The sequence below is a fragment of the Ochotona princeps genome, chromosome 8 (assembly GCF_030435755.1).
Source record: "Ochotona princeps isolate mOchPri1 chromosome 8, mOchPri1.hap1, whole genome shotgun sequence".
Classification (NCBI taxonomy): domain Eukaryota; kingdom Metazoa; phylum Chordata; class Mammalia; order Lagomorpha; family Ochotonidae; genus Ochotona; species Ochotona princeps.
Genome location: NC_080839.1, coordinates 60,911,138 through 60,930,870, shown reverse-complemented (window position 1 = coordinate 60,930,870; position 19,733 = coordinate 60,911,138). Strand labels below are relative to the sequence as shown.

Here is a 19,733-nt window from a genome sequence, read left to right as displayed (position 1 = left end):
CAGAATCGTGGAGGGCTGTGGGCTCCATAGAGGTGACATGGTGGGGCAGCTTTGGGGGTCGAGTTAGAATAGTGTTTGATTATCTTGAAGTGTTTAGGAGTTGTGATGTGTTCATTGCTTGCTTGAGCACGATGATCATTACTGATGTTTAACCAGCATCTCAGAATGACTGATGATCATTCTGCAAACCCCTGCGAGGTATCTCGGCACACTCTCTGGATGACGAATGTATGTGAGCTGTCGACTACTCTCCTGGTCTCTTTCATTTTCTTAATGACACTGAAGAACTGTATGACCACTAGTGACCCAGAGACCCATGAAGGTTGACTAGATAGTAATCCTAGCAACATCTTGGCTTCCCTGGGCTCATGAATTTGCAAGGTTGGGGGTGGAGACTATGGCTTGCCTGCAGTAGAGGGGTTGAGCTGCAAATGTAGACATAAACACCATGGAGGTCTTGGGCTCAGCATCCAAGGGAATCCTATTCAACTGCTTTACCAGATCCCTTGGGAGCTTTGCAGCATTAAATCCCAGGCCTGGGTTCCTGAAGGATCCACACATTCCTGGTGGCTGTGAAGTTTAGTTAGGCGTTAACCCAGAAAACTTTTAAAAAGTACTTTTCTACGACCACTACCTATGGCATTGAAATACCATTTCAATTTCTACTGTTCCTTTAATAGTGTTTCAGCTTTAAAGAAACATTTTCAGCTTTAAAAAAACATTTTCAACCACTGAGGAAAGAGGAAATACTGGTGGTAGGTGGCTATCCCAGGGAGGATGAGGACTAGCAAACAGATTCGCCAGAGCGGGAAAGTCTACAGGATAATTCAGGAAACTTCACTGGCGTTACCCGGTAGGGATTTTTGGTCTTCCAGAATTGCATCTGCCATCCTAGATGGAAGTGTTATCAGAGGCCAGCCAGCAGTTCGCTGTAATGTCTGTATTTGCCTGGATATTTGTTCACTTGAATGTGGCAGTTTAATGATCAGGATCCTTCCTGGCTGTTTTCCTTGGCACTTTGGTCCTGCCGATTTCCATGCCAAATGACTTCTTAATAATGCTTCTTTGTATACACTGCTTCCCGTGTGAACAAAGTATCAGACAGGAGCACAGCTGCCCCTGGGCTCACAGGAACTTTCCAGGGGATTTGGCGGTGGGGAGAGTTTTCAGGAAATCCATCTCTATGCCTCTAGCTTCCACCCGTGGCTTCACCTAAAGTGCAGACCCCAAGGCTGGCTGCTCCAGCGTCCTTTGCCTCCTTTCCCTCACCCCGTTTCTACCTCACTAGGAAAGCACCTGCCCACACTCCTGAATCTTTTTAAGATTTTTAAAAATTTTTTATTGAAAAGTCAGAATTACAAAGAGAAAAAGAGACAGAAAGATCTCTCACCTGCTGGTTCACTCCCTAAGTAGCCACAACAGCTGGAACTGAGCCAATCCGAAGCCAGGAGCCAGGGACTTCTTCTGGGTCTTCCATGCGGGTGCAGGGTCCCAAAGCTTTGGGCCACCCTCTACTTCTTTCCCAGGCCACAAGCAGGGAGCTGGATGGGAAGCCGGACTGCTGGGATAGCAACCAGTGCCCATATGGTATCTTGGTGCATGCAAGGCCACCACACTGGGCCCACCCTGCTGAATCTTTTAAGCTGTCTTTCCCAAGTATAGAAACCTTGGGAGCATCCCACAAATGGATTGTTCAAACCCTTGCTGTCTAGGAAGCCCCATAAATCTCAGCCATCTGTCACAATAAAGAAATGAATCAATAAAAATTTACCTTTGTGTTTGCTTAACTATTTCTGATCTAGAATGGTTTTCTCTCATTACAAAACCTTGTAGTCCCGGGACATGTTACAAAATGTTATATTTTAAATAACCACAACGTTTTATTGTAGAGAAGTAGGAAAAGCTAGTGACTAAAAGCTTTTTTAAAAAAGATTTATTTACAGAGAAAAAGAGACAGAAAGAAAGATCTTCTGTCTACTGGCTCACTCCCCAAGTGGCTGCAATGGCTGGAGCTAAGCTGATCTGAAGCTGGGAGCTAGGAGCTTCTTCTAGGTCTCACACATGGGTGCAGGGTCCCAAGGCCTCGGATCATCCTCTACCGCTTTCCCAGGTCACAAGCAGGGAGTTAGAAAGGAAATGGAGCAGCCGGGACACGAACTGGTGCCCATATGGGATTCCAGCGCATATAAGGCAAGAATTTAGCTACTTAGGCTATTGCACCGGGCCCAGCGACTAAAAACTGTTTAAAAGTGAACCTTTATTTAAACTGAAAAGGCAGAGTTACAGAGAGAAGAGAAAGGATCTTCCATTCACTGGCTCACTCCCCAAATGACCACAATGACTGGCCAGATGAAGCCAGGGGCCAGGAGCTTCTTCCAGGTCTCTTGCATGGGTACGGGGGCCCAAGGATTTGGACCATCTGCTGCTGCTTTCCTAAGCCTTTGGTGGGGAGCTGGATCAGAAGTGGAGCAGCTAGGGACCATATGGGATACCAGCAATACAGGCAGTGGCTTATCCCATTGTACCACAGCACCTGCCCAAAAACTTTTAAACATAAATATTCTAATAAGGAAAATTCTTTGGAGAGGTAGAATAGAAATATAATCTCAAGTAAAGAAAGGAATAATAAAATATTTGATATGAGAATGCTCATGGTTTTTAAAATAAGCAATGATTGGCATCAAATTGCTATGGATTTTGTACCCCATGAAGCACATTTAAAAGTGTTTTAATGGGACTGGCACAGTGGTATATCAGGCACATCTTCTGCCTGTGGAGCTGGCATCCCATATGGGTGCCAGTTTGAATCTTGGCTGCTCTACTTCCCATCCAGCTTCCTGCTTATAACCTGGGAAACCAGTAGAGGATGGACCAATGCCTTGGGCCTTTGCACACACTTTCTGGGTGGGAGATCCAGGGGAAGCCCTTGGCTCCTGGCTTCAGATGATTTCAGCTCTGGCCATTGTGGCCATTGGGGAGTGAACCAGAAGATATGTGATCCTTCTCTGTCTCTCCCTCTTGTTCTGTTTAACACTGACATTAAAGTAAAATAAATAAATCTTAAAAAAGAGTGTTCTCAAAGTGCTGTTTTAAAGTATTGATGTATCAGAAGGTTTATGACAGTCGAAAATTAGATAACAGTTGTTTGAACTTTTTTTTTAGAAATTTGCAAGCAAAAGGTTTGGGAAACATGGGTGTTTACATGGTCCTAGGAATCCAATCTATGGTCTCGTAGCATCTCAGAGTGAAAGATCAGCTTTGAGATTGGTCCAGGTACCTTGATAAGGGCTTTCAGCAGCATCTTGCTAGGTCAGAATTTACCTTTGATAAGTGAGAGAGTAATTCTTGATCATTTTCATTAGAAAGTTGTAGAATGGATAAAGTCCTCTATCCTTACCTGCTGGAGTTAAAAAATAAATGAATAAAAATAAACAAAAACTGGATCCTTTCCTCATTTGAGCCTTTCACATATTTGAAGACATCTTTTTGGATCCCAGTACATCTTCCACAGTTTTCAGATAGGAAGGTGCTTCAAAAAGTTGGTGGAAAGCAGAGGTGAAGGATGAGTTTATTTTGGTACAAAGATTTTTAAAGGCCTAAGTGTAGCTTTGTTATAATGCGCATTTTCACAAATGTTTGAAGGCCCCTCAAATGCATAGATTTCAATTTTTTTGCACCAAAATAAGTCTGTTTTTTCACTGCATCAAGCATGAACCTTTTGAAGTATTGGCTGTTGTCTTTCAAACTTGATTTACAAGGTCATCTTCCTAAGGATATTTCTTTTTCTCCAAGCCCATGGTTCTCAAACTTTATAGTTTCAGTCCCTTTTATGCTCTTAAAAATTATTTAAGACCACCCAAAGAGCTTTTGTTTATGGGGATTAAGTCATTTGATGTTTATTGTGTAAGAAATGAAAAGAAGAATGTTTAGATCTTATGAATTCATTTTGAATATAACAATAAAATCATTACATGTTAATATAAATAACTTTTTAAAATAAAAATAGATTTTCCAAAACAGAACAAGTTTGGCGAGAAGTGAGGCACTGTTTTGCCATTTTTGCAAGTTAGCTTAATGCCTGGTTTATTAGAAGATGTCTAGACTGTCACGTGTGTCTTTCAGTCCATCTGTTGCCTTGAGCATCGCTTGAAGTAAATGAAGAAAATCTGGCCTTTGCTGAGCTGTGTTTACCAAAGGAAGAAGGATCTGAGGTCTTTTCAGACATTTCTTTGATACCTCACTCAACATCAGGTCAGGGTGCTGTCCTGAATGGCAGGGTGAACGTGGTTTCTGAAACATTATGAACACACTCCTGATGCTCCTGTGTTGTAATTCATTAGCCTGTCTTAGACACTGAGTGAATCCTTTCCCTGGTTCAGCTTTTTTTGGGCAATGCACTGACCCCTTGAAAAATATGGTTTCCCCAAGTGTGCAGATCTTCCAAATGTTAACGCATACAACTTTTAGAAGATCACCTTGGTTAGAATGTCTCCAGTGGACTCATTAATGTTTTTAAGTGCTGGGAAGTTGTCATGCGTGTGGTGGCCAATACAAGTTTCCTGAAATTCTATTTTTCGCTTGAAAGCTCTATTTTTACTATTGATAACAAATACTATCAGTTATTTTCCTCAAAGTAAGAGTCACTTTGGGCTTGAGAAAGTTCCTGTCAGGTACCCATGTTGGAATAACTGTAGTCTGTTGATCAGTCTTCACTTCAAGTAAAAACAGTGTTCATGCAAAGAGTGGTTGGTGCATCTGCCTGCTCAGTCCCCCGAGTCCTTTTCCTCGAGGTGGCCATCGCACTTCCCTGTGTGGCAGAAACACTGCATGCTGCCTTTCCAGTTAGACTATCAAAACAACGTGTATTTGAGTCAATATTTCATAAAAATGAATTTTCACTGCTTAACAAGGACATCGAGACTTTGATTTTCATTTCCATCATGAGTGAGAGGTGGTGGACAGGACAAGGGTAGCAAGTACAGTTGGTGGCCACTGGATTAATTCTTCCCAAAGTGGCAACAGTTAGACCTATTACTGCCTTGTGTACCATTGGCTCAGTGTCAATACAGTGAGACAAGTAAAGGACACCCTAGTATTATTACGACAAAATTGTCGCTCCATGGATACCCCTTTCCAGAAAGGATCTTAGCACTTGAGCCTTGAGGAGCCCAGCTGCAGACAGGGTAGGCTTGATGAGAGTGCAGCAGACATCAGCTCCTCTGGGAGAGCCCTGTCTACCTCATGTTGTCAGCCCCGGAGCTAAAACTGGGACCCACTACATTCTCCAGGCCCTCCCCGGGAGCTACCATCAAGTGAGACTTTCTGTTTGGGGGAGCTTTTTAACTTCAGAGGAGGCATCGGCAGGTGGGTTTTACTTTGGGGATGAGGTGAGCTGGCCTGGTTATGTGCAGAAGTGGTAGTGACTAACAGCCAAGCCAAAGGCCATGGGGTAGAGCTGCAGGCAAGTCCTCAGAGATTTAAGAGTTGGCATGCAGGGATGGGTTTGTTTGGAGGCCACATGGTAAGGTTTAGGAAGGGAATGACAGGCAAAGATGGGAAGGCTATGGCACCGGTTGAAATATTTGAGATCTTAGCTTCCAAAGCAAGGCAAAGAGAGAGAGCATAGTTAGAAATGTCACTGGCAAGGTGGTATCTGATGAAACCTTATCAATGAACTTCATGTACTCTCATGTTACAATTCAATTGCCTGTCTTGCACTTCAACCTGGGTCCTACCAGGCTTCCTGAGAGAGACAAGGTGTATACGTGGGACCCCGGGCAGTAATGGTGGAGATGCGCAGAGGTCTCGGGAGGGACCAGCAATCCTGGTCCTTCCAAGAGGGCATTGATGACACAGTCAGCGAGGCACGGGGACTGGAACTTGTCTACTCCAGATAGCTGCAGTCCTTTCTCACTGCCCCCAAGAACTCTGAGAACATTCTCTAACCTTCCACAAGCCTCATGGGTTCACTGGGCCCAGAGCTATCAGTAGCAATTAGCACTAATTAATTGAAACTTGAAACTCCTGGCTGGCAGGATGGGTGTGTGTTTGAACGATGTTTATAAAAGATGGTGTTTATCCGCAGGATTTCCTTTTTTTTTTTTCAAGTTTCAAGGCTGGAGGCTTAAGCACTTTTGATCCAGAGGAAGGTGACCCAGCTGCTGTGATCAAGTCCCAGATCCCTGCTCAAGTGCCCTGGTAGATGAGAGGCACCAGGAATGAGCAGGAGGGGCCCAGGTAGGGACCCCTCAGCTGCAAGCCAGGGGAGCAGCTCAGAGATGTGCATGAAATGCTGGCTGCTGGCTCAAGAAAGAAAAGGCGCTTCCCTCCCTGAATGCAACCCGTTGCTCTCCTACCTTTCCAAATGCTCTGCCTGTCCATCCCATCTGCATTTCACGCTGCAAAGCCAGTAAAACGCAGGTCATCATAGCACAATTATAACAAAATAGTACATGGCGAGTATTGCAAAGCTCACATTTCTTGCCTTCATCGGGCGTCAGGGGAGAGTTTTCTGGTGAATCTGCTGCTGCGCCTTCATTTCTTCCTCCTGGGCAGCGCACAGGCTGCTGGGAGATCTGTCCATTGTTAGAAGCCAGCCCCTCCTAGGAACGAATAAACACACAAGGCAGATCCATTGTTGTTCTGCAGGGAAAATATGAAATCCAGCCTTTGGGAAGCTGGGGGCAGGAGGGATCTGACTGACTGGCTGCAGGCCCCTGGAGGAGGCCGACAGAGGGAGGAGGTGTGGGGTGGGAAGACCTTGGGCAGCAGGGAGTCTGGGCTGCTGGGAGTCTGGGCAAGGCTGTGCCCTGGGAAAGAGGCTCTGGGAGGGAAGTGGGGGATGTCACAGCCCTTCCTGCGGAGAACCTGGCCTAGGCTTTGTGAGCAGGAGCCCAGGAGTGCTGGGCTTGTGCTCCTGCCCAGGCCGTTGCCTTTCACTTTGCAGACCCTTGCTGGAAATGTTCCGTGGGGACCCCAGCTGTGTATAACGAGAGTCCGTGTTAGGCATTTAGAGTTTATAGAGCATGTTCACACATTCCAGTGTTTGATTCTCAGCAAATCCTACCGGATCTGAATTAGCATGAATCCGATTAACCTGAATTTACAGAGAAGGTGAGCAAGGGGCTGGGCTGCATGGCTGGGTGCCTGTCAGGCTGTGTCATGGCCCTCTGACACTCAGCACACGCACAGGGCGACCGCTCCACGGATAGTGAACCAAGGGCAAAAGCCTACCTGCTTTCACCAGCACGCAGCAGGGGCAGCTTGGTGAAATTGAAATGAGCAGGAAAAAGTCACAGAGACAGTGAGAGATGGGGGCTGGGTGAACGGTAGCACTCACAGGTGCAGCCACTTTCCATCGCAGGCCTAGGTGGGGCTCCTCTCCCCTGGGGAAGGAGAGGGCACATGCTTTCTGTGCGGCTTTCTAAACAAAGCCTGGGCAACTAGCCTGCTTATTTCAGACCCTCTGTTCTCCCCACCCCAGCACACCTCCTCCCTCCATCCCCACCCTGCTCTCAGCTTGCAGAACCTGTCATTAGGCCTTTTGTGTTCACTTAGCCACCTTTCATCTCTTCCACCTGCGGGTGTCCGCTTTCCCCATTAGCATCTCTCAGTTCTGGGCCAAGCCCTCCCGCCCTCTTTGTGACCGGCCTTGGGTGTTGGTCAGAGAGGCTGGCTCCGGGATGCACAAGGCAGGGCAGGGCGGTTCCCATCAACATCACTCACATTTTCCACGCCAGGTGCCAGCCCTCTTCCTCTCCCCATTCCAGAGACAGCCAGGTTGAGGTCACCTGGCTTAGAGGCAGACAGCTGATAGCTGGATCCCCAAAACTGGGGCTGTGGAGGCCTGGTGTTGCCCTTCCAGTTCCCCGCCGTGGGTGAAACAGGAGCTGAATCACCGGCAGTTGTTTCCACGTGAGCAAAAAACCCGCTGACAAATCCCTCATCACCAGAAGCTTGCCCCGGGCTCCGAGTTCTTGGCTCAGGGGCCGCTAGTGTTGGTCAGGTCACCGAACATGCCGAGTTGGCCCAGACCTATTTTCATCATCCTCAGGCTGTACCATCCCTCTGAGGCAATGGCCGCTTGCCATGGGCAGCCAGTTACACTTAGATCACATTTGTGTTCATATTCTGTTTGCTTGAGTATACATTTATACTCATCAGATTTAAAATGACAGCCACGTTTCAACTGCTTGACAGCCACGTTTCAACTGCTTGACAGCCATGTGTGGCTAGTGGTTCTAAGTATTGGATAACAGAGAATCCTGCCATTGTTGCAGGATGTTCCATTGGACAGTGCAGAACTAACCACCAGAATCTCAGCTCTATCAGCCTCTAAACTCCATCCTCTCTTCTTTTTAGATGGCCCTAAAGTTACCTGGACTGTTTTAGTGAATCCATGTGAATTCCTGAAACACTGAGGGCTAGCTGGAATTGGGGGTCACCTGGTCAAGTTTACCTGAAATTATCATCACTAAGGTTGATTGTCTGCTCTTCCTGCACAGTGAGGGTACATTTGTTCTTGGGGAGCAAGTGTTCAAACCCCATATAAAATAGTCTAGGTTTGTGTCCTGACTCTACTTCTAATTCCAACTTCCTATTGATGTGTACCTTGTGAATCAGCAGGTGGCAACTGAAGCAGTTAGGTCTCTGTTACTCATATGGGAGACCTGGGTTGATTTCCTGATTCCTGACTTCTCCACCCGACCCAGCCTCAGCTTTTGCAGGCATTTGGGGAGTTAACCAGTAGACGGGAGCTCTCTTTCTTTCCCTACTCTAACAAAAAAAATAAAAATTTCACTTTATTTGCAAAGAAAGGAACTTGATGTCCGTTCATTTCATCTAAGTGATCAGTCTATGAAGCCAGGTTGAAGAATCTGGCATTGGTAGACGGTAGAAAGTGCAGAGCTAAAGGATCTTAGCCAGGGGGGTGGGCGGGAGGGGGGGATGGATGCTTTTCCACCTGCCTTGCCCTGGAGGTCTTTTTGGAGCTTTTGTTGCAGAAGGGAGAGGGAAAGGGTTTGTTGGTTTTGTGTTTCAACTTTCTACAGTCCGAACAGAAGGTACACCGTGGGGCAAGAAGTTTAAGAACCAGAAGCAGTTTCTTTTTGGGACAGAGTAGTCCTTTATTGCTTGCCAGTGCCTGCAGGCAAACAGCATGCCAGGCTGGCCTGCTGCCTCAACCCTACCTGTCATGTGCTTGGCAAGTCTGACTCCTGTCCTTTTTCCACTGCCTCTCCCACCCCACAAATTGTAGTTGCAACCTCTCATTTTTCTGCTGCCTGGATGATTAAAAAGCATGACTTAGTGGAAAAATGTTGACCTCCTTAGGGTCAGGCTTTTAAGCAGCTGTCGGAGATAAGATTGTGCTGGCAAAATACTCAGCAACATTTTGCAAGGCTTTCTGTCTCTTTGAAAGGAAACCAGAAGCTGTTTTGGTTCTGGGTGCTTTTTGTATATTTGTGGAGAGAGCTACAATTTTCAGAAGCATAAATAGATATAATCTGATAATAAAGTCTCTGATGGGAGAATTAGATTATTCTAATGATTTTTAAAATATACAGTTAACAAGCTTTGTAAAAAAAAATTTTTAATGGTATGTTCTTTGAGCAATTCGGGGGCAAAGTTCTCAGGCAATTCAGCAGTCCCAGGAGTTCAGTGCTGGGGCTTCCCCTGAGGACTTAAAAGACTTGGCCATGCAGCTCTGGGTTTGAAAGACATTGTCTGAATGAGGTGATCACAGAAGATGGTTAAGAAATTGCAATTGTTTTTAACATACTGGTTACTCAATACTATAACTATTAGTTACACAACGAAGTTAATTGTTGCTGAGGGTATGTTGGAGCCTTTAATTGATCGGGTTGATAATCTGATGGTTCTGCCCTCGGACCGGACAGGGTCTCCCCAGGAAGCTGAGGAACTAGATTGGACTATAAGATGTTGGACTGTATGTTTAGTTTATGCTTACAAAGAGGGACTCTCAACTGTACTTGATCAGTGGATATGCAACAAGGTGAACATTCCACATGGGGGGAGGGGTGGGGGGAGGGGTGGGGTGATTCCCAGTTCCAACGAAACTGTATCACATAATACAATGTAATCAATGAATAAAAAAAATAAAATATATAAAAAAACCTCAACAATAGAAAAAAAAAAAAAGAAAGACATTGTCTGAACTGTGCTGTGTCTTGCCTAGGGAGGGGAGGCTCGCTGTAGACTCTTTGAAATTGCTCCAAGGAACACATTGGAATTTGCAGTCAGCTTGTGTCATCATGGTATTTTCTCATCTTTGATGATAACTTGTACCCATTTTATGAGGGAGAAACTGAGGCGCAGTAGATGGAGAGGACTTGATGGGTTTGAGGAGAATCAAACATAGCGAGAATCAGGGCGCTGTGGCTTGACTCAACATGTTATCAAGTAAAATGCTTTGTTTGGAGTTCTACATGTCTGAACTTGGGCCCCAGGTCAGCCACTGCCTGGAGGTGTGGCCTTGAGCAAATCACACATCTTCAGTGTCCCCATCCATAAAATATGATTGTGACAGTGGAGATTCTGCTCAGGAAATATTTTATCCATCCTCCTCATCCTCATCATTTTGGCCTTTTCCGCTTTACATTAGCAAAAGACCCACCACTAGCTTGAGACGAAATCCAGTGTTTGTACCCTTGCTGTCCTCTTCCTGCTGTTGCTGGCTTTGCCCTCTCCCTTTTGCTCTTCCTGAGTTTGGTGGCCATAATCAGAATGTCCTTGTTTTCCTCTTTCAGCCAAGAAGCCAACAGGTGGGCGTCAGACCTCTGCTTGTACTGTCAGAGGAGGGAGGTAGGGGCCGGAGCCGTGCAAGGTCAGGTGTCTGTCTCTTTGGGGACATCGCACAGCTTTGCCTTGGGCTCCTGAAGGTTCTAGACTAGCAAGCTCATCTTTGGAACTGGCTAACTAGTTAGGTGCCTAAACTGGGGCCTCTTGACTGGGTGAGTCCCACTCACCTTGCTTGGTCTATTTTCCATCTCTGAGATGGGGACATGGACCCAGTGGCATCCTTATATTTTTCTAAGGAACAGGTGCCCCAAGCCCTCAGACCTAGGTTTGAATACTTGATCAGTCACGTGACTCTCAGAGTCCGAGGGTCTTGCTGCCTGCCTGGAGGGAGGCAGTGAGGACGCAGCAATGGTGGAGTGGGTTAGGGAGGGGGGTTGGGGGCGCGTCTGAAAGAGCTTTGTAAACTCTATGGTGCTTTGTGTCCTCACCCCCAGAGCAGAACTCCAGCTCCACAGCTGTAGGAAGCCTGACCTAGTCCCCACACAGCACCTGCCTCTCTGTGTGCCCAGCACAATCCAAGGCAGAACATCTGGGCTGGCTGCAGCCACAGGAGAAAGCCTGGAGTCGGGGTCAGCTGCCCCAGCCTTCTTTGACCTGGCCTGGCCTGGCTCCTCCCTGGCTTGTTTTCCATCTGGCTGCCATTACAGTACATTTTATGAGCCTTGTTAAGTCTTTAATGATGCCTGGTTGTGCTACTGGCTTAGGGCTTAATCCCCAGCAATAGGTCTTTATTGGATAAATGGTTAATAATCAGTCATCTGCAGGGGGTTCGGGTGGCGTCATTGAGGCCCGTGATGCCCTGAAGCCCTATGTGCCCTGTGACGTGGTCGGAGTGTGACTTGGCTGGCCCAGGGTTGGGGTGCAGTAAGAACGGCACCCTTGGAGCAGCATGGGAACCCGGAGGCCTGAGTTCACAGAAGGGCCTTTCATCCACCTCCTAGGAGTTGAAGATACCTGTCTCCTGCCTCTATTCAAGCAGCCCCAGCATTTCTTCCCTTGTCTGCCTCCACCCACTCCAAGTCTTGCTTGAGTCTGGAAGCAGCTCAGTGGCCTTGAGCCAGAATCTTCACCCCTCCAGACCTTGATTTTCTCAACTGTCAAAAGGAGAGATGGGAAGAGATGCCCTTGAAGCTGCCTTCAATCTGTGGTTTTGTGAGCCATGGCATGCTAGACTGGGCTGTTTTCCGCAGTTCTCGGGTGCGTCACCAGGAGCTATTGAGTGGCAAAGGACCAGCAGCCCAGCAGATTAAACACTTAAGCTGCTAGACACAGAACTGGGTCATCTGTGGTCCCAGGGCAGTGCAGGCAGAGGGAATCCACAAAGCAGACATGGCCCTTGGTTTTATCGCCTGGCTGCCAGCTCTGGCTGGGACATACAATAGATCTTTCAAAATCGCTGCCTTGATGATAAGACCTTGGAAGACTCTTCCAGGTGTGGGTCCAGCAAGAAGCTAGCTGGGAGACAGTAGGAGCCTGGATGGACTATGCCTGGGGGTCATGCTTCCTGTCTGATTACTGGGACACTGGCATCAGATTCCTACTTGAGGGGCTCGATGGGGTTGGGGTGCAGGCATGGGTGTCATGCTGACCTGGTTTTACAGCCCATTCTGCCTCTCACTAATTTCTAGACTGGGTGATTTAGTATACCCAACTTAACTAAGCTGGAGTATTTCCAAGTAGCCCGTAGCGGCACCTGTTGGTTTGCCTCCCTGTCTGCCAAGCACCTGGTAGCTGGCTTCTACCAAGTACCTGTAACGTTTCAGAGCAAACTTCTGGTGTGGAGACCTCTTTCATGCTTTGAACTGCTGCAAAGGGACATGACTTCCTGTGATTCTGAATTCTTTTGTGTGCAAATAAAGAGTATGAGCTACACCCACCTGCAGGACTCAGTGGTCCTGCTCCCTCCTCTTCCCCCCCCCCCCCCAGTGTTCAGCTTCAGGATCAGAATCAAAGCCTGGCTTGGGGAAAGCTTCCAGTCTTGCCTTAACCTAGAACTGTGTGCCTTGGCTCCACGGCATCCTACGGGCCTAGCCCGGTTCCTGGTGTGGACTGGCCCATGCAGGCAGGAGACAGGGACTGACCCGGTCTCTTCCAGCTCTGATGTGACCAGGTATCTGCTCTGCTCTCTTTTCAGATCTTCCCCGACCCGTCAGACTTTGACCGCTGCTGCAAGCTGAAGGACCGCCTGCCCTCTATAGTGGTGGAGCCCACAGAGGGGGAGGTGGAGAGTGGGGAGCTCCGGTGGCCACCGGAGGAGTTTTTGGTCCAGGAGGACGAGCAGGACAACTGCGAAGACAAAGCGAAGGAAAAGAAAGAGCAGTAGGGTCCCCATGGCCTCCCCGGGTGCGGTCCTGTCTGCAGGCGGCAGCTGTCTCTGAACTATGTTCTTCCCATCCTGGAAGAAGAGAGCGAGTTGTGGAGGGTCTGAAAATGTCCGAGGAGGCTTCCGTTTTGCACCTGCGAAACCCCCACTGGGTTTATCGTTTTTTTTTTTTTTTTTTTTTTTTTTTCTTTTCTTGCTTTTTTGAACTGTGGCGAGCGGTGGAGCCCGCTGACAACCTGCAACAGCTTCTGAGGAAGGAAGCTGCTCCGAGCTGGGGGTGGGGCTGGGGCCCTCGATGATATCTGGGCTCAGGGCAGAGGCGAGGGGGTGAGGGGGACGGGAGCCGGGGTGGGCGTGGGTGCTGAGGGCTGGAGAAGAAGAGCTCCAGGAAACCAACTTGGGGCAACAGAGAAAAAGCCTGAGAACATTTAGCCAGTGGCGGCCCTTGCTGTGGGAGTTACAGGAAATTCACTGCTCTTTTCCCTCCAGCCTCACCACTGCCACCTATGCTTTGGTTCCAGGTGTGCTGGGCTCTAGCAGGGAAAAGGGCCTGGGAACAGGGGCAGCCCTGCTGGAGGGAATACACAGGAAAGGAACAGCACCCTCACCCCCGCTCTGCCCCAGTTGGGCACTCCTCCCCTGCCTGACCCTTGGACTTGGCTCCTGCTGCGGCCAGCTCTTACAGTCCAGGTCACCTGGAGAGGTTTTTCGAGGCTGCGCCTTTGAGTGATCCTCCTTTGATTTACCCTTTTCCGCCAACCCTTTGCAGAGTAGTAAGAGCACTTCCTGTTCTTGGAGGCCCCTAGGCAGACACCCCCAGCAACAGGAAGGTCCCACCCTCGGAAGCCCTCCCTCTGCCCCCAGCCTTGCTCTCAAGAGTTCAGCAAAAGCAGTGGCTCATCCAGGCCCTTGCCTGGCCTTACCACCACGCACGCGGCAGCCCCAGCTTCAGGTACCAGTCAGAGTGGTTCCCGATCTGCTGAGAATTCCAGCCTGTTTGGCCAGCTGCACCACTCACTGTTGTGAGTCCTTGGCCTCTGTGGCTTGTGGGAGCCAGATGAAGAGTAGAGCTGGCTTTTTCTGTTTCTTACTGGGCAGGTCCCGAGAGCTGGTGCAGCCTGGGAGTTGCTGCCCTGGGGGTTGCTTTCCTGAGACCCCAGGCTTCTGGCCAAGTTGTCTCCTGAGTTGAGTGGGAGGCATAGTGAGGGAGTGCTCCTTCCTTCCTCACCTCCCACCTGTTTCCTGTAAGGGCTTCAGGTGTGTGAGAAAGTTCGCCTTTGGACTCGGAGCATCTCAGTTCCAAACCACGCGAAGCAACAGGCTGCAAACAAACTCTTGCACTTACGTTGGCATTGGAGCAGGACGATGTGTCTGAGAGGTGAACTTGGAACCTTCCTTGGACTAAACACACCCAACCAAGGTGTGCCCTCAGGTCTCCAGTTGGTCCAGGTGGACCCTCCTCACCCCCCAGGTTGGACTGCTGTGTCTGGCTGCATTTAATACCTCAAGGTCACCGTGGCTCTGGGGGGCATGCTGGGAGGGGGACAAGGTGTACTGTTGCTGGGACAGTTGGTGGAGTTGGTCCAGAGAGACCGAGAGTCACCCTCGCTCCCTGCTTCCTCCCTCTGTCGTCCGCCTGTGTTGCACACACTGATGGCAATAACTTCTTCCAGCTCCTCACGGAAGTGGGAGAGACCCGCAGCCTGCAATGCAAGGGGGCTTCTGTTGCGTGCCCCCCCCTCCCCCGTCCTGTGCTGGCTGCGGAAGGTTGCTGACCTTCCGCTCATCGCCTCACGCCATTTCTCTTCCCTTCGCTCCCGCTGTGTGCTGGGGGTCTTGCCTTCTCAAGTCCTGTGTTTCGGTGTCCCCTTCCCGTCTGCTCCCCCTGCCCCCGATCATCTGTCCTGGTCTTGCTGTGTGGTGGGAATGTGCTTGTAAACTGCGTAACAAATTTATTCTGTGTCTCTGTATGTTTATGGGGCTGGTTTATTGTCGTGGCTGTGTGGCCATGTGCCGCCTGAGCAGGCCAGGGCTGGCAGCTCCAGTCAGGACCCCTGACAGCTGAGCCTGTTGGGAGGGACCCAGCTGCTCTTAGACAAGCGACTCAGCTCCTGCCTGGCCTCCTCTCTCTCTCTCTCTCTCTCTCTCTTTTTTAAGTACTTTGTGTGTATTTCTAACTGATCGTATTGAAAAAAAAATAATCCTAGTATTTCAGTAAAAATGCCTGTTGTGAGATGATCCTCCTGTAACTTCTATCTGTTCTTTTTTGAGGCTCAGGGAGAAACTAGCATTTTTTTTCAAACTACTTTTTGTCACTGTGACAGTTGTAAATAAAGTTTGAAAATGCTTTCCACTCTGGTCTGATTTTTTCATTTTCTCTTGCTCCAGAGGGAGGTGCACCCTTCAGAAGACTGGGTTGGACGCCTTGTCACCCTGGGGGCGGTGTCTGCTGGGTCTCACCTGCTGGCCTCCTGAAACTAGTCCATCCGTGGTTGTCCAGCTGTGTGACAGCTGTCTTCTCACCAGCATCAGCGCTCCTTGATTCTGGGTGCTCATGCGAGTCCCCTGGAGAGCTTGAAACCCACAAATGCCCAGAGTCTCACTCCCAGAGGCTTGGATTTCAATGCAGTGTGATAGGTTCCAGGCATGAATAGTTTCTAGAATCTTTTAGGAGGAAGAGTTTCATCAAACAGCTGGGATTTGAACTCCCCTTTGAAAGGCAGGGGAACAGAAGATACACTGTCAGGTCAGTCACAAAGGCAGAAAAGCAGGTGGGTGAGGGGTTGTGTGTGTGTGTGCACAGCCACAGAGCACTGTGGCCATGGTGCAGACCACTTACTGAGTGCCTACTGCTTGTCAGGTAGCAAAAAGCAGGGTCCTGGTGCTCAGTTTAATGATAGAAAGTCTGAGTGTTCTGAGAGTGATCATTAGTTGAAAGGGCCATGAGAAGTTGTAAACCAGGTACTTTGTAACCAGAGGTGTGGCGTAGGGTGCCGTCTCTGGGCCTGAGAGAGGAGTTTGGCTTTTAATCTCAGTGCAGGCCTAGCATTGCATGATTTGCATCTTTAACATCGTATAACTTAGTGGAGGTAGGGTTAGACGGGGCTAGGATGAGAAGCCCCATAGACCAAGAAGGATGATTCATGAAGGTTTAGCTGAGAGAAAGTGGATTCTCTGGAGATTGTTCTAATTCAAGATAGACCATTTTGGTCTTTACCACAGCTCTTGTGCATTATTAAGTAATCAGTGTGAGGGTGTACCCCAAGTTTGATAGACTATTGACCCGTTTCAATATTAGCCACAAGGTCTATGGATCTGCTGCCCTGAGGCCAAGCTTACAGGACTGGCCCATTCTCACGTTGGTGTCTCCAATTTCCTTTCATCAGGCTGAGGATGGAATTTCTTAGAATACAGCCCTGTTGAACACGGCCCCTCAGAGAATTATTTTTGGTGATGTTATCTGTGCAGAAAATCTGATTAAATCTAATAAATAAAGTGCTACTAGAGCTAACATAATGGATCTTCAGAAGATGTATGGGAAACAAACATTTTTAAACTCCATTTCCCTGTCGTTTTTGAAGTGACCTCATGTATGAGTTTAGCAAGGTTGCAGTATTTAATCTCAACATACAAAAACTGATTTTATTTCTGTACACAGAAAGTCTCCAGCTTAGAATCGTTTCACTTCTGATTTTTTGACTTACTAATGAACAATTAGATCTTGGATTTTTAAATATTTATATTAGTAGAAAAATAGAATCTATGCAGAAGGTAAACCCAGGCATAGAACTGCCCTTCCTGCTGGTTTGTTTGATTCAACCTCGAACAGAAGCAGAGTGGCAGAGCCAAAGCAGACAGGTATAGGAGCAGGGTGAATTTCATGGCTCAGACCCCCCACTGGTACCACATCAGGCACTATTTAATGCTGGGGAAAAAGGCTGTGAGGCTGGAGGGACAACAGTGAGCTGCGTATATGCTAAGCCAGGAGCAAGCTCATTTCTAGCTTGACACATTGCACCAATCCCACAGGGAAAACAGTACTGACCTTTCATCTTAACGTTCCACCCAAGATAGGTCCAAGGTGTCCCCCAGACCTAACAACCAGGAGGCCCAGACCCGCACCAGTGCCATATCAGGCATCGTTTTGTGAAGAAAAGGCTGGGGGAGCTGGAGAAAGAACAGTGAGCTCTGTTGCTAAGCTGGGTGAGAACCTATGTCAGGCTCAACACATTGCACTGGTCCCACAGGGAAAACAGGACCGACTTGGCATCCAACAGGTTCCACTCAAAATAGGTCTGGGTGGCCTCCAGACCAAGCAGGTTCTGGCAAGACCAGCGTCGTTGGTAATCCAGTGATTTAGGACAGCTGGCATCTCCCTAATCCCAGGAACTGTTCGAACTGGGAGTGGGAGAAAGGTTATGCAGCCAAAGGTGTGGCTACAGCACAGGATCACACGGGGGTGGGAACTGGTGAGCCAGGAACTGGGGGTATGGAGACCATGGTGGAAACCTGGCACAAGACCCTGGGACTGAAACTTGCTGGAGGGAGTGGCACAAGTGATTGCAAATGAAGAACCAGGTACAAAATGCAATCAGTAAAATGGACCTATAGACAAGTGGGCAATGCAACTTAGAAACTGGCTGTTAGGAGAGGAATCTGCTAACCAGAAGTACAATGACCAAAAGCAAAAGAAGAGACAGAGGTACAATGAGTATTACTGACGCCTCCCCCACAAAAGAGCAAAAGCCTTTGCCAATCTGAGTTAACTGAGGAAGACATCAAAGAAATGGGGGGATAAAGAATTTAAAAACACTTACTATAAAGCTTCTTAACAGCAACGAGAAACACATACAGGAGTTTAAGAAGTTTAAGGAATATGTCACACAGGAAATAGCAACATTGAAGCAAAATCAAGCAGAATTATTAGAAATGGTGGACACAATGGAGCAAATTAAACATTCAGTGGGACGACTCAATAATAGAATAGGTAAGGCAAAAGAAAGAATCTCAGAATTGGAAGACATTTCCTTCAACAATGGGGGGACCATCAAAAAGCTGGAAGAAGAACTGAGTCAAGCTAAGAAAGGATTCAAGAATTAACGGACAGTAAAAGGCTGAATGTAAGAGTTGTGGGAGTTCCAGAAGGCACAGAAAAAGAAGCTGGGTTTAAAAATACATTCAATTAAATTAATAAAGGAAAGCTTCCCTAATTTGGAGAATAAATTGGGAAACAAAATGCAGGAGGGGCACAGAACTCCCAATAGGGTTGATCCAAAGTGATCTTTACCACGACAAATGCTATAATCAAGCTTTCCTGAGTTGAACACAGGGAAAAAGATCTTTAAATATGCAAGTTAAAAAGTCATTCAACATATAGAGGAATCCCAGTCAGACTCAATCCTGACCTCTCAGAGGAAACTCTACAGGCCAGAAGAGAATGGAGTGACATATTTCATATTCTAAAAGGAAAAAGTTGTCAGTCCAGAATAACTTACCCAACAAAGCTTTCCTTTGTCTTTGAAAAATCAAAGAAAATTCTTCCACAGTAAAGAAAAGCTCAAAGTACTTGCCCGTTCCTGACCTGCTCTACAAAGAATAAAGATGTTCTATTGACAGAAAAAAGGAATAGCACCTACCAAAATCAAAGGCAAATGCGCAGAACAATCCAATAAAACAACAAAAGAAGACTAAATCAAACAATGAACAACCCATTGCTAAAATGACAGGACCAAATCACTACCTATCAATATTAACCCTGTATGTAAATGGATTAAAGTAAACAATCAAGCATCAAAGATTAGCCAACTGGATCAAAAAAGCAAAACTCCTCTATCTATTATCTACAGGGGACAAATCTCACCAACAAAGACAGGCAGAAACTGAAAGTGAAAGGATGGAAAAAGATATTTCAACTAATGTAAAAGAAAAACATGTTGGTGTAGCCATTCTTATCTCAGAGAATATAGATTTTAATGTGAAAAATATTAAGAGAGGAAGAAGGATCACACACTGATCAAAGGATCCATTCAGCAAGAAGAGATCACCTTACTAGTTTTGTAGGATGCTTTTCTTTTCACTTCTAATTCTACTTGGTTTTTCTCTCTTGATTTTCTGTACTAGTCTAGCTAAAAGTTTGTTTTGCTCATCTTCTTAAAAAGTGCCTCTTTTGGGCCTGGCACGGTGCCTAGTGACTAAAGTCCTCACCTTGCATGCCAGAATCCCATATGGGGGCACCAGTTCTAATCCCGGCAGCCCCACTTGCCATCCAACTCCTTGGGCCTTCCTGGGAAAGCAGTCCAGGAAGGCCCAAGGCCTTGGGACCTTCCACCCACGTGGGAAGCCTGGAAGGGGGTCCAGACACCTGGCTTCTGATTGGCTTAGTTCTGGCCGTTGCGGTCACTTGGGGAATGAATCAGCAGATAGAAGATCATCCTCTCTGTCTCTTCTCCTCTCTGTATATCTGCCTTTTTAATAAAAATAAATAAATCTTAAATGGCTGTTGTTGCAATTTGTAATTTTTTTGTTTTAATTCCATTTATTTTTTGCTGTGATTTTTAAGATTTCTTGCTTATTGTTCATTTTTTAATAAGTC

At 47.4% G+C, this 19,733-nt stretch overlaps 1 protein-coding gene and 1 long non-coding RNA gene across 3 annotated transcripts in view; one reads left to right on the top strand and one right to left on the bottom strand.

The window, feature by feature from the left end:
* Positions 1 to 13,326, top strand: part of LBH (LBH regulator of WNT signaling pathway) — a 29,468-nt gene extending 16,142 nt beyond the window's left edge. For both annotated transcript variants that reach the window (XM_058668124.1, XM_004582709.2), the window contains exon 3: positions 12,953 to 13,326. In XM_058668124.1, coding sequence (XP_058524107.1) covers positions 12,953 to 13,141 — 189 coding nt within the window. In that variant the 3' untranslated portion in view covers positions 13,142 to 13,326. The remainder of the gene's footprint in view (positions 1 to 12,952) is intronic.
* On the bottom strand, positions 6,461 to 7,857 carry LOC131481026 (uncharacterized). Its single transcript, XR_009245996.1, has 2 exons — positions 7,726 to 7,857; positions 6,461 to 6,602 (listed from the first exon to the last, which is right to left on the bottom strand). It is a non-coding gene; the product is annotated as an uncharacterized LOC131481026 (long non-coding RNA).
* Positions 13,327 to 19,733: the final 6,407 nt, after the last annotated feature.